Source organism: Mytilus trossulus, chromosome 14 (assembly GCF_036588685.1).
Source record: "Mytilus trossulus isolate FHL-02 chromosome 14, PNRI_Mtr1.1.1.hap1, whole genome shotgun sequence".
In the NCBI taxonomy this organism is placed as follows: Eukaryota; Metazoa; Mollusca; class Bivalvia; order Mytilida; family Mytilidae; genus Mytilus; species Mytilus trossulus.
The window spans coordinates 40,018,075-40,032,614 of NC_086386.1; the positions used below are offsets into that span (position 1 = coordinate 40,018,075).

At 30.5% G+C, this 14,540-nt stretch overlaps 1 protein-coding gene across 1 annotated transcript in view; it reads right to left on the reverse strand.

Moving 5' to 3' along the window:
• LOC134697750 (collagen alpha-1(I) chain-like) overlaps positions 1 to 14,540 on the reverse strand; it is a 154,732-nt gene that overhangs the window by 106,765 nt on the left and 33,427 nt on the right. The window contains exons 9-22 of the mRNA XM_063560036.1: positions 13,868 to 13,894; positions 13,285 to 13,320; positions 12,806 to 12,841; positions 12,578 to 12,613; positions 11,887 to 11,904; positions 11,435 to 11,470; positions 9,912 to 9,929; positions 9,518 to 9,553; positions 8,441 to 8,458; positions 6,965 to 6,982; positions 5,488 to 5,505; positions 4,017 to 4,034; positions 2,541 to 2,558; positions 1,065 to 1,082 (exon numbers count right to left, since the gene is read on the reverse strand). Of these exons, the coding sequence (XP_063416106.1) occupies positions 1,065 to 1,082; positions 2,541 to 2,558; positions 4,017 to 4,034; positions 5,488 to 5,505; positions 6,965 to 6,982; positions 8,441 to 8,458; positions 9,518 to 9,553; positions 9,912 to 9,929; positions 11,435 to 11,470; positions 11,887 to 11,904; positions 12,578 to 12,613; positions 12,806 to 12,841; positions 13,285 to 13,320; positions 13,868 to 13,894 (351 nt within the window). The remainder of the gene's footprint in view (positions 1 to 1,064; positions 1,083 to 2,540; positions 2,559 to 4,016; positions 4,035 to 5,487; positions 5,506 to 6,964; positions 6,983 to 8,440; positions 8,459 to 9,517; positions 9,554 to 9,911; positions 9,930 to 11,434; positions 11,471 to 11,886; positions 11,905 to 12,577; positions 12,614 to 12,805; positions 12,842 to 13,284; positions 13,321 to 13,867; positions 13,895 to 14,540) is intronic.

Here is a 14,540-nt window from a genome sequence, read left to right on the forward strand (position 1 = left end):
AAACAATGTTAAAATATAATTGCAAGTGATTTGTTTAACCACATGAAAGTTATATGTGTATTTTTAAGAATGCATACCATTGGCTCCGTTTTGTCCGTCTGCGCCTGAAAGTAAGATAAGATATGCTAGTATAAGTACAATACATCAACATTATCTGTTTTAAAAATACATGACTTTTAGTTGTTAGTGTGCTTTGACAGGTATTATATTTTTCTTTAATCTCAACATTTCAGATAACTATCTTCTGTTGATTCATTTGTATTTGTAAGGATGCATGGCTGATTTTGTGGGAAAACGTGAACAACGAATTTTATAGTTCAAAGGAATACTCATTGTTAAAGGTTGCATAAGAACGTTGGTAAAACCACGAAATTAAATATCCACTAACATACAATAAGACTTCTATTATCAAAAGAGTGTACCCTTTAAAATCAGACGAATACGCAGTGTGCGTTGTTTGCAAATTCAACAGACAAACTACAGTGCTATTAGGGGATTTGTTCAAACTATCACTTTTAATGGATAAATTCTTTTTTTTTTAAAAAGTAAATGAATAGTTTGATTAAAATTTTGATGAAACGTATTTCTTTTGATATTTATTATTTGTGTCTTGTGAGCAAATACGATAAATTGTAACCAGAATGCATTTTATTTACACGTTGATACATACCAGTTTCTCCTTTGGGTCCTTGAGGTCCTGGTGTTCCTGAAAGTCAGAGATAATTAAAGGTCATCATTATTGTACTTTTAAAAGAAATTTTATTTTCAAGAACCCGACATTGGTATGAGTTAAAGTGTTTTAATGTGTACCAAGTTCGTCGTTTACTTTATATTTCTATAAAAACATTTATATGCGATATGCAAATACGTAAACAGCTATCCAAATATGGAATTAAACGGATGATTTGTCAGCAATTATTCAAAGGGTTTGTAATGATTAGAATGTTTACATATAATTGCAAGTATTTTGTTTAATCTCATTAAACTTAAATGTGTATTTGCAAGCATAACGGATACTGTGCAAACAGGGTGCAGTTGGCATAAACACGAAAGTTGATACATACCATCGGCTCCGTTTGATCCTAAAAGTTAGAGAAAATAGGATAGCATAAGTTCAATAATATAAAAAAATATCTTTTTTTTTTGTTATTATGGTTAGACTGGTATCATATTGTTCTTTTCTCTCAAAATTTCAGATAACTGTCTTCTTTTTATTCCTTTGTATTCGTAGGAATGGTATTGCTGATTGCGTGGGAAGGTGTGGACAACGGATTTTATTGGTCAAAGAAATTCACATTTGTCAACCTGGTATACAAAAGTTGGCAAACTCAAGAAATTAAAAATCCACAAAAATAAAATAAGACTTCAATTTACAAAAGTTTGTATGTGGCTTGAAAATTGAACAAAAAGTCCAAAACGTTATCAAAGAAATCAAAAAAATGATTTGTAAGCAACGTTAAAAAATGTTTGTAATAAAAACAATGTTAAAATATAATTGCAAGTGATTTGTTTAACCACATGAAAGTTATATGTGTATTTTTAAGAATGCATACCATTGGCTCCGTTTTGTCCGTCTGCGCCTGAAAGTAAGATAAGATATGCTAGTATAAGTACAATACATCAACATTATCTGTTTTAAAAATACATGACTTTTAGTTGTTAGTGTGCTTTGACAGGTATTATATTTTTCTTTAATCTCAACATTTCAGATAACTATCTTCTGTTGATTCATTTGTATTTGTAAGGATGCATGGCTGATTTTGTGGGAAAACGTGAACAACGAATTTTATAGTTCAAAGGAATACTCATTGTTAAAGGTTGCATAAGAACGTTGGTAAAACCACGAAATTAAATATCCACTAACATACAATAAGACTTCTATTATCAAAAGAGTGTACCCTTTAAAATCAGACGAATACGCAGTGTGCGTTGTTTGCAAATTCAACAGACAAACTACAGTGCTATTAGGGGATTTGTTCAAACTATCACTTTTAATGGATAAATTCTTTTTTTTTTAAAAAGTAAATGAATAGTTTGATTAAAATTTTGATGAAACGTATTTCTTTTGATATTTATTATTTGTGTCTTGTGAGCAAATACGATAAATTGTAACCAGAATGCATTTTATTTACACGTTGATACATACCAGTTTCTCCTTTGGGTCCTTGAGGTCCTGGTGTTCCTGAAAGTCAGAGATAATTAAAGGTCATCATTATTGTACTTTTAAAAGAAATTTTATTTTCAAGAACCCGACATTGGTATGAGTTAAAGTGTTTTAATGTGTACCAAGTTCGTCGTTTACTTTATATTTCTATAAAAACATTTATATGCGATATGCAAATACGTAAACAGCTATCCAAATATGGAATTAAACGGATGATTTGTCAGCAATTATTCAAAGGGTTTGTAATGATTAGAATGTTTACATATAATTGCAAGTATTTTGTTTAATCTCATTAAACTTAAATGTGTATTTGCAAGCATAACGGATACTGTGCAAACAGGGTGCAGTTGGCATAAACACGAAAGTTGATACATACCATCGGCTCCGTTTGATCCTAAAAGTTAGAGAAAATAGGATAGCATAAGTTCAATAATATAAAAAAATATCTTTTTTTTTTGTTATTATGGTTAGACTGGTATCATATTGTTCTTTTCTCTCAAAATTTCAGATAACTGTCTTCTTTTTATTCCTTTGTATTCGTAGGAATGGTATTGCTGATTGCGTGGGAAGGTGTGGACAACGGATTTTATTGGTCAAAGAAATTCACATTTGTCAACCTGGTATACAAAAGTTGGCAAACTCAAGAAATTAAAAATCCACAAAAATAAAATAAGACTTCAATTTACAAAAGTTTGTATGTGGCTTGAAAATTGAACAAAAAGTCCAAAACGTTATCAAAGAAATCAAAAAAATGATTTGTAAGCAACGTTAAAAAATGTTTGTAATAAAAACAATGTTAAAATATAATTGCAAGTGATTTGTTTAACCACATGAAAGTTATATGTGTATTTTTAAGAATGCATACCATTGGCTCCGTTTTGTCCGTCTGCGCCTGAAAGTAAGATAAGATATGCTAGTATAAGTACAATACATCAACATTATCTGTTTTAAAAATACATGACTTTTAGTTGTTAGTGTGCTTTGACAGGTATTATATTTTTCTTTAATCTCAACATTTCAGATAACTATCTTCTGTTGATTCATTTGTATTTGTAAGGATGCATGGCTGATTTTGTGGGAAAACGTGAACAACGAATTTTATAGTTCAAAGGAATACTCATTGTTAAAGGTTGCATAAGAACGTTGGTAAAACCACGAAATTAAATATCCACTAACATACAATAAGACTTCTATTATCAAAAGAGTGTACCCTTTAAAATCAGACGAATACGCAGTGTGCGTTGTTTGCAAATTCAACAGACAAACTACAGTGCTATTAGGGGATTTGTTCAAACTATCACTTTTAATGGATAAATTCTTTTTTTTTTCAAAAGTAAATGAATAGTTTGATTAAAATTTTGATGAAACGTATTTCTTTTGATATTTATTATTTGTGTCTTGTGAGCAAATACGATAAATTGTAACCAGAATGCATTTTATTTACACGTTGATACATACCAGTTTCTCCTTTGGGTCCTTGAGGTCCTGGTGTTCCTGAAAGTCAGAGATAATTAAAGGTCATCATTATTGTACTTTTAAAAGAAATTTTATTTTCAAGAACCCGACATTGGTATGAGTTAAAGTGTTTTAATGTGTACCAAGTTCGTCGTTTACTTTATATTTCTATAAAAACATTTATATGCGATATGCAAATACGTAAACAGCTATCCAAATATGGAATTAAACGGATGATTTGTCAGCAATTATTCAAAGGGTTTGTAATGATTAGAATGTTTACATATAATTGCAAGTATTTTGTTTAATCTCATTAAACTTAAATGTGTATTTGCAAGCATAACGGATACTGTGCAAACAGGGTGCAGTTGGCATAAACACGAAAGTTGATACATACCATCGGCTCCGTTTGATCCTAAAAGTTAGAGAAAATAGGATAGCATAAGTTCAATAATATAAAAAAATATCTTTTTTTTTTGTTATTATGGTTAGACTGGTATCATATTGTTCTTTTCTCTCAAAATTTCAGATAACTGTCTTCTTTTTATTCCTTTGTATTCGTAGGAATGGTATTGCTGATTGCGTGGGAAGGTGTGGACAACGGATTTTATTGGTCAAAGAAATCCACATTTGTCAACATGGTATACAAAAGTTGGCAAACTCAAGAAATTAAAAATCCACAAAAATAAAATAAGACTTCAATTTACAAAAGTTTGTATGTGGCTTGAAAATGGAACAAAAAGTCCAAAACGTTATCAAAGAAATCAAAAAAATGATTTGTAAGCAACGTTAAAAAATGTTTGTAATAAAAACAATGTTAAAATATAATTGCAAGTGATTTGTTTAACCACATGAAAGTTATATGTGTATTTTTAAGAATGCATACCATTGGCTCCGTTTTGTCCGTCTGCGCCTGAAAGTAAGATAAGATATGCTAGTATAAGTACAATACATCAACATTATCTGTTTTAAAAATACATGACTTTTAGTTGTTAGTGTGCTTTGACAGGTATTATATTTTTCTTTAATCTCAACATTTCAGATAACTATCTTCTGTTGATTCATTTGTATTTGTAAGGATGCATGGCTGATTTTGTGGGAAAACGTGAACAACGAATTTTATAGTTCAAAGGAATACTCATTGTTAAAGGTTGCATAAGAACGTTGGTAAAACCACGAAATTAAATATCCACTAACATACAATAAGACTTCTATTATCAAAAGAGTGTACCCTTTAAAATCAGACGAATACGCAGTGTGCGTTGTTTGCAAATTCAACAAACTACAGTGCTATTAGGGGATTTGTTCAAACTATCACTTTTAATGGATAAATTCTTTTTTTTTAAAAAGTAAATGAATAGTTTGATTATAATTTTGATGAAACGTATTTCTTTTGATATTTATTATTTGTGTCTTGTGAGCAAATACGATAAATTGTAACCAGAATGCATTTTATTTACACGTTGATACATACCAGTTTCTCCTTTGGGTCCTTGAGGTCCTGGTGTTCCTGAAAGTCAGAGATAATTAAAGGTCATCATTATTGTACTTTTAAAAGAAATTTTATTTTCAAGAACCCGACATTGGTATGAGTTAAAGTGTTTTAATGTGTACCAAGTTCGTCGTCTACTTTATATTTCTATAAAAACATTTATATGCGATATGCAAATACGTAAACAGCTATCAAAATATGGAATTAAACGGATGATTTGTCAGCAATTATTCAAAGGGTTTGTAATGATTAGAATGTTTACATATAATTGCAAGTATTTTGTTTAATCTCATTAAACTTAAATGTGTATTTGCAAGCATAACGGATACTGTGCAAACAGGGTGCAGTTGGCATAAACACGAAAGTTGATACATACCATCGGCTCCGTTTGATCCTAAAAGTTAGAGAAAATAGGATAGCATAAGTTCAATAATATAAAAAAAAAAATCTTTTTATTTGTTATTATGGTTAGACTGGTATCATATTGTTCTTTTCTCTCAAAATTTCAGATAACTATCTTCTTTTTATTCCTTTGTATTCGTAGGAATGGTATTGCTGATTGCGTGGGAAGGTGTGGACAACGGATTTTATTGGTCAAAGAAATTCACATTTGTCAACCTGGTATACAAAAGTTGGCAAACTCAAGAAATTAAAAATCCACAAAAATAAAATAAGACTTCAATTTACAAAAGTTTGTATGTGGCTTGAAAATTGAACAAAAAGTCCAAAACGTTATCAAAGAAATCAAAAAAATGATTTGTAAGCAACGTTAAAAAATGTTTGTAATAAAAACAATGTTAAAATATAATTGCAAGTGATTTGTTTAACCACATGAAAGTTATATGTGTATTTTTAAGAATGTATACCATTGGCTCCGTTTTGTCCGTCTGCGCCTGAAAGTAAGATAAGATATGCTAGTATAAGTACAATACATCAACATTATCTGTTTTAAAAATACATGACTTTTAGTTGTTAGTGTGCTTTGACAGGTATTATATTTTTCTTTAATCTCAACATTTCAGATAACTATCTTCTGTTGATTCATTTGTATTTGTAAGGATGCATGGCTGATTTTGTGGGAAAACGTGAACAACGAATTTTATAGTTCAAAGGAATACTCATTGTTAAAGGTTGCATAAGAACGTTGGTAAAACCACGAAATTAAATATCCACTAACATACAATAAGACTTCTATTATCAAAAGAGTGTACCCTTTAAAATCAGACGAATACGCAGTGTGCGTTGTTTGCAAATTCAACAGACAAACTACAGTGCTATTAGGGGATTTGTTCAAACTATCACTTTTAATGGATAAATTCTTTTTTTTTTAAAAAGTAAATGAATAGTTTGATTAAAATTTTGATGAAACGTATTTCTTTTGATATTTATTATTTGTGTCTTGTGAGCAAATACGATAAATTGTAACCAGAATGCATTTTATTTACACGTTGATACATACCAGTTTCTCCTTTGGGTCCTTGAGGTCCTGGTGTTCCTGAAAGTCAGAGATAATTAAAGGTCATCATTATTGTACTTTTAAAAGAAATTTTATTTTCAAGAACCCGACATTGGTATGAGTTAAAGTGTTTTAATGTGTACCAAGTTCGTCGTTTACTTTATATTTCTATAAAAACATTTATATGCGATATGCAAATACGTAAACAGCTATCCAAATATGGAATTAAACGGATGATTTGTCAGCAATTATTCAAAGGGTTTGTAATGATTAGAATGTTTACATATAATTGCAAGTATTTTGTTTAATCTCATTAAACTTAAATGTGTATTTGCAAGCATAACGGATACTGTGCAAACAGGGTGCAGTTGGCATAAACACGAAAGTTGATACATACCATCGGCTCCGTTTGATCCTAAAAGTTAGAGAAAATAGGATAGCATAAGTTCAATAATATAAAAAAATATCTTTTTTTTTTGTTATTATGGTTAGACTGGTATCATATTGTTCTTTTCTCTCAAAATTTCAGATAACTGTCTTCTTTTTATTCCTTTGTATTCGTAGGAATGGTATTGCTGATTGCGTGGGAAGGTGTGGACAACGGATTTTATTGGTCAAAGAAATTCACATTTGTCAACCTGGTATACAAAAGTTGGCAAACTCAAGAAATTAAAAATCCACAAAAATAAAATAAGACTTCAATTTACAAAAGTTTGTATGTGGCTTGAAAATTGAACAAAAAGTCCAAAACGTTATCAAAGAAATCAAAAAAATGATTTGTAAGCAACGTTAAAAAATGTTTGTAATAAAAACAATGTTAAAATATAATTGCAAGTGATTTGTTTAACCACATGAAAGTTATATGTGTATTTTTAAGAATGCATACCATTGGCTCCGTTTTGTCCGTCTGCGCCTGAAAGTAAGATAAGATATGCTAGTATAAGTACAATACATCAACATTATCTGTTTTAAAAATACATGACTTTTAGTTGTTAGTGTGCTTTGACAGGTATTATATTTTTCTTTAATCTCAACATTTCAGATAACTATCTTCTGTTGATTCATTTGTATTTGTAAGGATGCATGGCTGATTTTGTGGGAAAACGTGAACAACGAATTTTATAGTTCAAAGGAATACTCATTGTTAAAGGTTGCATAAGAACGTTGGTAAAACCACGAAATTAAATATCCACTAACATACAATAAGACTTCTATTATCAAAAGAGTGTACCCTTTAAAATCAGACGAATACGCAGTGTGCGTTGTTTGCAAATTCAACAGACAAACTACAGTGCTATTAGGGGATTTGTTCAAACTATCACTTTTAATGGATAAATTCTTTTTTTTTTAAAAAGTAAATGAATAGTTTGATTAAAATTTTGATGAAACGTATTTCTTTTGATATTTATTATTTGTGTCTTGTGAGCAAATACGATAAATTGTAACCAGAATGCATTTTATTTACACGTTGATACATACCAGTTTCTCCTTTGGGTCCTTGAGGTCCTGGTGTTCCTGAAAGTCAGAGATAATTAAAGGTCATCATTATTGTACTTTTAAAAGAAATTTTATTTTCAAGAACCCGACATTGGTATGAGTTAAAGTGTTTTAATGTGTACCAAGTTCGTCGTTTACTTTATATTTCTATAAAAACATTTATATGCGATATGCAAATACGTAAACAGCTATCCAAATATGGAATTAAACGGATGATTTGTCAGCAATTATTCAAAGGGTTTGTAATGATTAGAATGTTTACATATAATTGCAAGTATTTTGTTTAATCTCATTAAACTTAAATGTGTATTTGCAAGCATAACGGATACTGTGCAAACAGGGTGCAGTTGGCATAAACACGAAAGTTGATACATACCATCGGCTCCGTTTGATCCTAAAAGTTAGAGAAAATAGGATAGCATAAGTTCAATAATATAAAAAAATATCTTTTTTTTTGTTATTATGGTTAGACTAGTATCATATTGTTCTTTTCTCTCAAAATTTCAGATAACTGTCTTCTTTTTATTCCTTTGTATTCGTAGGAATGGTATTGCTGATTGCGTGGGAAGGTGTGGACAACGGATTTTATTGGTCAAAGAAATTCACATTTGTCAACCTGGTATACAAAAGTTGGCAAACTCAAGAAATTAAAAATCCACAAAAATAAAATAAGACTTCAATTTACAAAAGTTTGTATGTGGCTTGAAAATTGAACAAAAAGTCCAAAACGTTATCAAAGAAATCAAAAAAATGATTTGTAAGCAACGTTAAAAAATGTTTGTAATAAAAACAATGTTAAAATATAATTGCAAGTGATTTGTTTAACCACATGAAAGTTATATGTGTATTTTTAAGAATGCATACCATTGGCTCCGTTTTGTCCGTCTGCGCCTGAAAGTAAGATAAGATATGCTAGTATAAGTACAATACATCAACATTATCTGTTTTAAAAATACATGACTTTTAGTTGTTAGTGTGCTTTGACAGGTATTATATTTTTCTTTAATCTCAACATTTCAGATAACTATCTTCTGTTGATTCATTTGTATTTGTAAGGATGCATGGCTGATTTTGTGGGAAAACGTGAACAACGAATTTTATAGTTCAAAGGAATACTCATTGTTAAAGGTTGCATAAGAACGTTGGTAAAACCACGAAATTAAATATCCACTAACATACAATAAGACTTCTATTATCAAAAGAGTGTACCCTTTAAAATCAGACGAATACGCAGTGTGCGTTGTTTGCAAATTCAACAAACTACAGTGCTATTAGGGGATTTGTTCAAACTATCACTTTTAATGGATAAATTCTTTTTTTTTTAAAAAGTAAATGAATAGTTTGATTAAAATTTTGATGAAACGTATTTCTTTTGATATTTATTATTTGTGTCTTGTGAGCAAATACGATAAATTGTAACCAGAATGCATTTTATTTACACGTTGAAACATACCAGTTTCTCCTTTGGGTCCTTGAGGTCCTGGTGTTCCTGAAAGTCAGAGATAATTAAAGGTCATCATTATTGTACTTTTAAAAGAAATTTTATTTTCAAGAACCCGACATTGGTATGAGTTAAAGTGTTTTAATGTGTACCAAGTTCGTCGTTTACTTTATATTTCTATAAAAACATTTATATGCGATATGCAAATACGTAAACAGCTATCCAAATATGGAATTAAACGGATGATTTGTCAGCAATTATTCAAAGGGTTTGTAATGATTAGAATGTTTACATATAATTGCAAGTATTTTGTTTAATCTCATTAAACTTAAATGTGTATTTGCAAGCATAACGGATACTGTGCAAACAGGGTGCAGTTGGCATAAACACGAAAGTTGATACATACCATCGGCTCCGTTTGATCCTAAAAGTTAGAGAAAATAGGATAGCATAAGTTCAATAATATAAAAAAATATCTTTTTTTTTTGTTATTATGGTTAGACTGGTATCATATTGTTCTTTTCTCTCAAAATTTCAGATAACTGTCTTCTTTTTATTCCTTTGTATTCGTAGGAATGGTATTGCTGATTGCGTGGGAAGGTGTGGACAACGGATTTTATTGGTCAAAGAAATTCACATTTGTCAACCTGGTATACAAAAGTTGGCAAACTCAAGAAATTAAAAATCCACAAAAATAAAATAAGACTTCAATTTACAAAAGTTTGTATGTGGCTTGAAAATTGAACAAAAAGTCCAAAACGTTATCAAAGAAATCAAAAAGATGATTTGTAAGCAACGTTTAAAAACGTTTGTAATAATAACAATGTTAAAATAAAATTGAAAGTGATTTGTTCAACCACCTAAAAGTTATATGTGTATCATATTTTTCTTTAATCTCAAAATTACAGATTTTATTGCTCAAAGAAATTAACTTTTTTTATTTTGTATATGAACGTTGGCAAACACAAAACATTAGATATTCACTTTTATCCTGCAATTGGGTGCTCTACTATACAGATACAGTTCTTCATATATCGCTATGCTGTATCTTTATACTATACAGATATCGCTTTATAGCTCCGCCCACTGCCGGACTGAGTTTTGCCTAAAACTGCGTGACCTCAGAATGTGTATTGCAACTCGCATTTTAATAACGTATAAGTTGCGAATTAACGATTACTTTTATACGTTCTGTTTGTTTGAAAAATTTCTTTTTGACAATAATAATCACACACATTTTCTGATAACATACACACATTAACAGCAGTCTTCTCTACGATGACAACTATCATTTCAAACCTTGAATGCGTATGATTGTGTAACAAAAATTAACCATGTCAATTTTAGCATGCATGTTTAGGAGAATGTCGATTATGAAGCGTAGGACAACTCGCACACTCCTGTTTCAAATTGGACAATGTTTTGTTATTTGTTTTTACTGTTGAAATTAGTTGTTACGTTAAAATAGATTATTATTCACCTTGAGCGATGTAATATTGTTGACCATTCGATATTCTTATTTTGCGAACCGTCCTCAGCTGAATGTGTGATTACTGTATCGTATTACTACATGGGCCTCAAGGGATTTCAAATTGAAAATAAATGCAAAACATGCGTTTTGTGTCTTTCAAAACAAATAATATACAGAAATAATTGCAGGATAAAGACAATAACTGTTTGGTGTCTTTAAATATCAGCTGTATTTGTACTCGGCTCGAAATAGGTGTAATAGCTCGCTAAAAGCTCGCATACACCTTGTTTCCTCGTACAAAATACAGCTGATATTTAAAGACACTAAACAGTTATTGTCTGTAAATACTAAAACACTTCAATTATCGAAAGAGTGTACCCTTGAAAAAACGACGAATCCGCAGTGGACAAATACGATAAATTGTAACTAGAATACATTTTTTATACGTTGAAACATACCCGCGTCTCCTTTGGGTCCTTGAGGTCCTGGTGTTCCTGCAAGTCAGAGATGATATAAGCATAGCATTATTATACTTCTAAAAGAAATTTTATTTCCAAGAACCTGACATTGGTATGTGTTAAACATGTTAAAGGGTCTAATGTGTACAATGTTCGTCGTTTTCTTTATATTTAAATCATTATTTTAAATATCCACGAAAATATATTATGACTTCAATTAACAAATGTTTGTATGTGGTTTTTAAATTGAACAATTATCCTAAAATGTTATCTAAGGAATTAAAGAGATGATTTTTACACCATGTTTGAAAAGGTTTGTTATAATATCAAAGATGTAGAAATATAATTGCAAGTAGTTTCTTTAACCACAGAAAAGTTAAATGTTTATTTGCAAGCATAACCGATACAGTGGAAACTGGAAGAAATTGGAATGGACGGATGATGATACATACCAGCGGCTCCGTCTGCTCCTGAAAGTAAGATAGCATATAATTGTATAAGTGTACTACTATAAAACAATCTTTGAATTAATCTTCGACTTTTACTAGTTATAGTTGTTTTACATGTACAAACATGTATCATATTTTTTTTTTAGATAACTTGCTTCTATTGATTCATCAGTATTCAAGTAGAGGATCGGTATTGTTGATTTCGTAGGAAAACGTGAACAACGAATTTTACCGTTCAAAGAAATATACACACATTTGTAAGGGTTGTGTATCAATGTTGGTAAAACCTTTAAATCAAACATCCACGAAAACACAATGTGATATCAATTAAAGAAAGTATGTATCCTTCAAAAGTTAATGGAGGAATTGAAAAACATTACACGGATGCCCTACTCGTACTATCATGTTCTATGTTCAGTGGACCGTGCAATTTGGATCAAAACTCTTGGTATTATAAATGGAAAGATCATATCATAGAGAACATTTGTTCTGCTTTTCAAGTTGATTGAACTTCAACTTCAGAAAAAAATTACCTCGACCAAAATCTTTAACCTGAATCGGGACAGACGGACAAACGAACAGACGGACGCACTGATCAGAAAACATAATGTCCCTCTACTATCGAAGGTGGGCATGCAAAATCAGTTTAAAATGATTTGTGTGTGTTTTGAAGGCAAAAAAATGCAATACATACCATCCGCTCCTCGAAGTCCTTGAGGTCCTTGTGATCCTGAAAAGTAGAGATGATTGAAAAAACCAAATGTGATATTTGATATCATAACAATTGTATGATTCGCGGTGGTTCATGTGAACCATGATCTTCGTTTACCTTCAACATCTTTGTAAGCATTTATATGTGGCTTGAATAATAAGATGAATTGTCACTAGACTGCAATTTATCTACACGAATGTTGATACATACCATTCGCTCCTTGAGGTCCTTGAGGTCCTGGTGCTCCTGAAAGTCAGAGATGGTAAAATTTCATCATAATAATACTTAAAAAAAATGTTTCTAAGAATATAGCACGTATATAATTTAAATTGGTTTGACCATGGTTAATCGTGTGGAAATACGTGAAATATGACATGTATTGTTTTTTATGTTTAAGCTTGCATATTAACTTTGGTTAAACCATTAAATAAATTCCAAGAAATTATTTTTTTCTTCAATCTACGAAAAGTAGTACTCAATGAAAATAGGCAGATCCGCAGTATGAGTTGTTTCTAAATACAACAAACAGACAAGCAGACATGTTGTTGATTAAATTGTATAAAAAACATTTTACTAATAATGGTTTTAATATTCTCAAGTGACAGTTTTATTGGACTGATTTATTATTTGTGCTTTGTAGGCAAGATGAATAAGTAGTAGAATGAAACTACACGCATTTTAATACATACCATCCGCTCCTTGTGGTCCTTCAGGTCCTGGTGGTCCTGAAAGTAAGAGAAGATAGATTGTCATTTTGAAAAAAAACTTTAACATATTTGATTTTAAGAACCAAGCATTGATGTTAGCTAAAGTGGTTTGATCTTTACAATGTTCGTCATTTTGTTAATATATCTGAAATATCTACAGTGGATTTTAAATTCAAAGCTATCTTGAAATTTTGTTTAGAAGAACTTTTACTAGATTTTCTAATCAATTTATTCATATACTATTGTTAGCATTTTTTGCGCTTGTCACAAGTCAGGCGCCTCTGGCTATTGTTAGTCTTGTGTTATTATAATTTTAGTTTCTTGTGTAAAATTTAAAAATGAGTATGGCGTTCATTATCACTGAACTAGTATATATTTGTTTGGGGTCAAGCTGAAGGACGCCTCCGGGTGTGGGAATTTCTCGCTATTTGAAGACCTGTTGATTCCCTTCTGCTGTTTTTTTTTCTATGGTCGGGTTGTTGTCTCTTAGACACATTCTTCATTTCCATTCTCAATTTAAAGATGTATTGGAACTAGAATGCAATTGTTACAAACGAATACTTACCATCCGCTCCTGTAGGTCCTAGTTGTTCTGGAAGAAAATGTAGATATATCATATAAACATTGAATCCAAAAAATTGATTAACAAATATACAGAACTCCAAGAAAAAATCAAAGCGAAGTCTTTTACAAAATGGCACAATAAAACTTCCTAATTCATCAATCGAAACGAAAATAGCTGTCAAGTTCCTGTCAACATGTTTTTTTTTACCTAGATAAACCTCTCATTTGTATGACAGTCGCATGCAATTCAATTATTTTGACACAGATTTGTGATTAAGATGATCGATTATGTCGAACTTGAAGTAAAAGTCTAAATATGAGGAGGAGAAAGTCGCTGTTTCTTCAATATCTTGTTCTGGAAGGTATGTTATTGTTAAACAATGTTGATTTTTTTTTAGAAAAGCTATAAGTCAATGTGGTTTGACGTTTTCTCTATTCTTCTTACGTTTATGTTAACAACTGACTTAGCAGGGAAATTACATCAATTCTAATGAAACTGCAATTGATATACAGGAATATTGATACATACCATTTTTCCCCTGAGGTTCTGTTGGTTCTGGAAGGTTGAGAGGATTGAACATCAAATGTATTAGACTTAAAAACAATCTGATATAAGAAACTATGATTTAATTTTGTTATAGCGATTCGCAAGGTATCATATTAATTTTCTACCC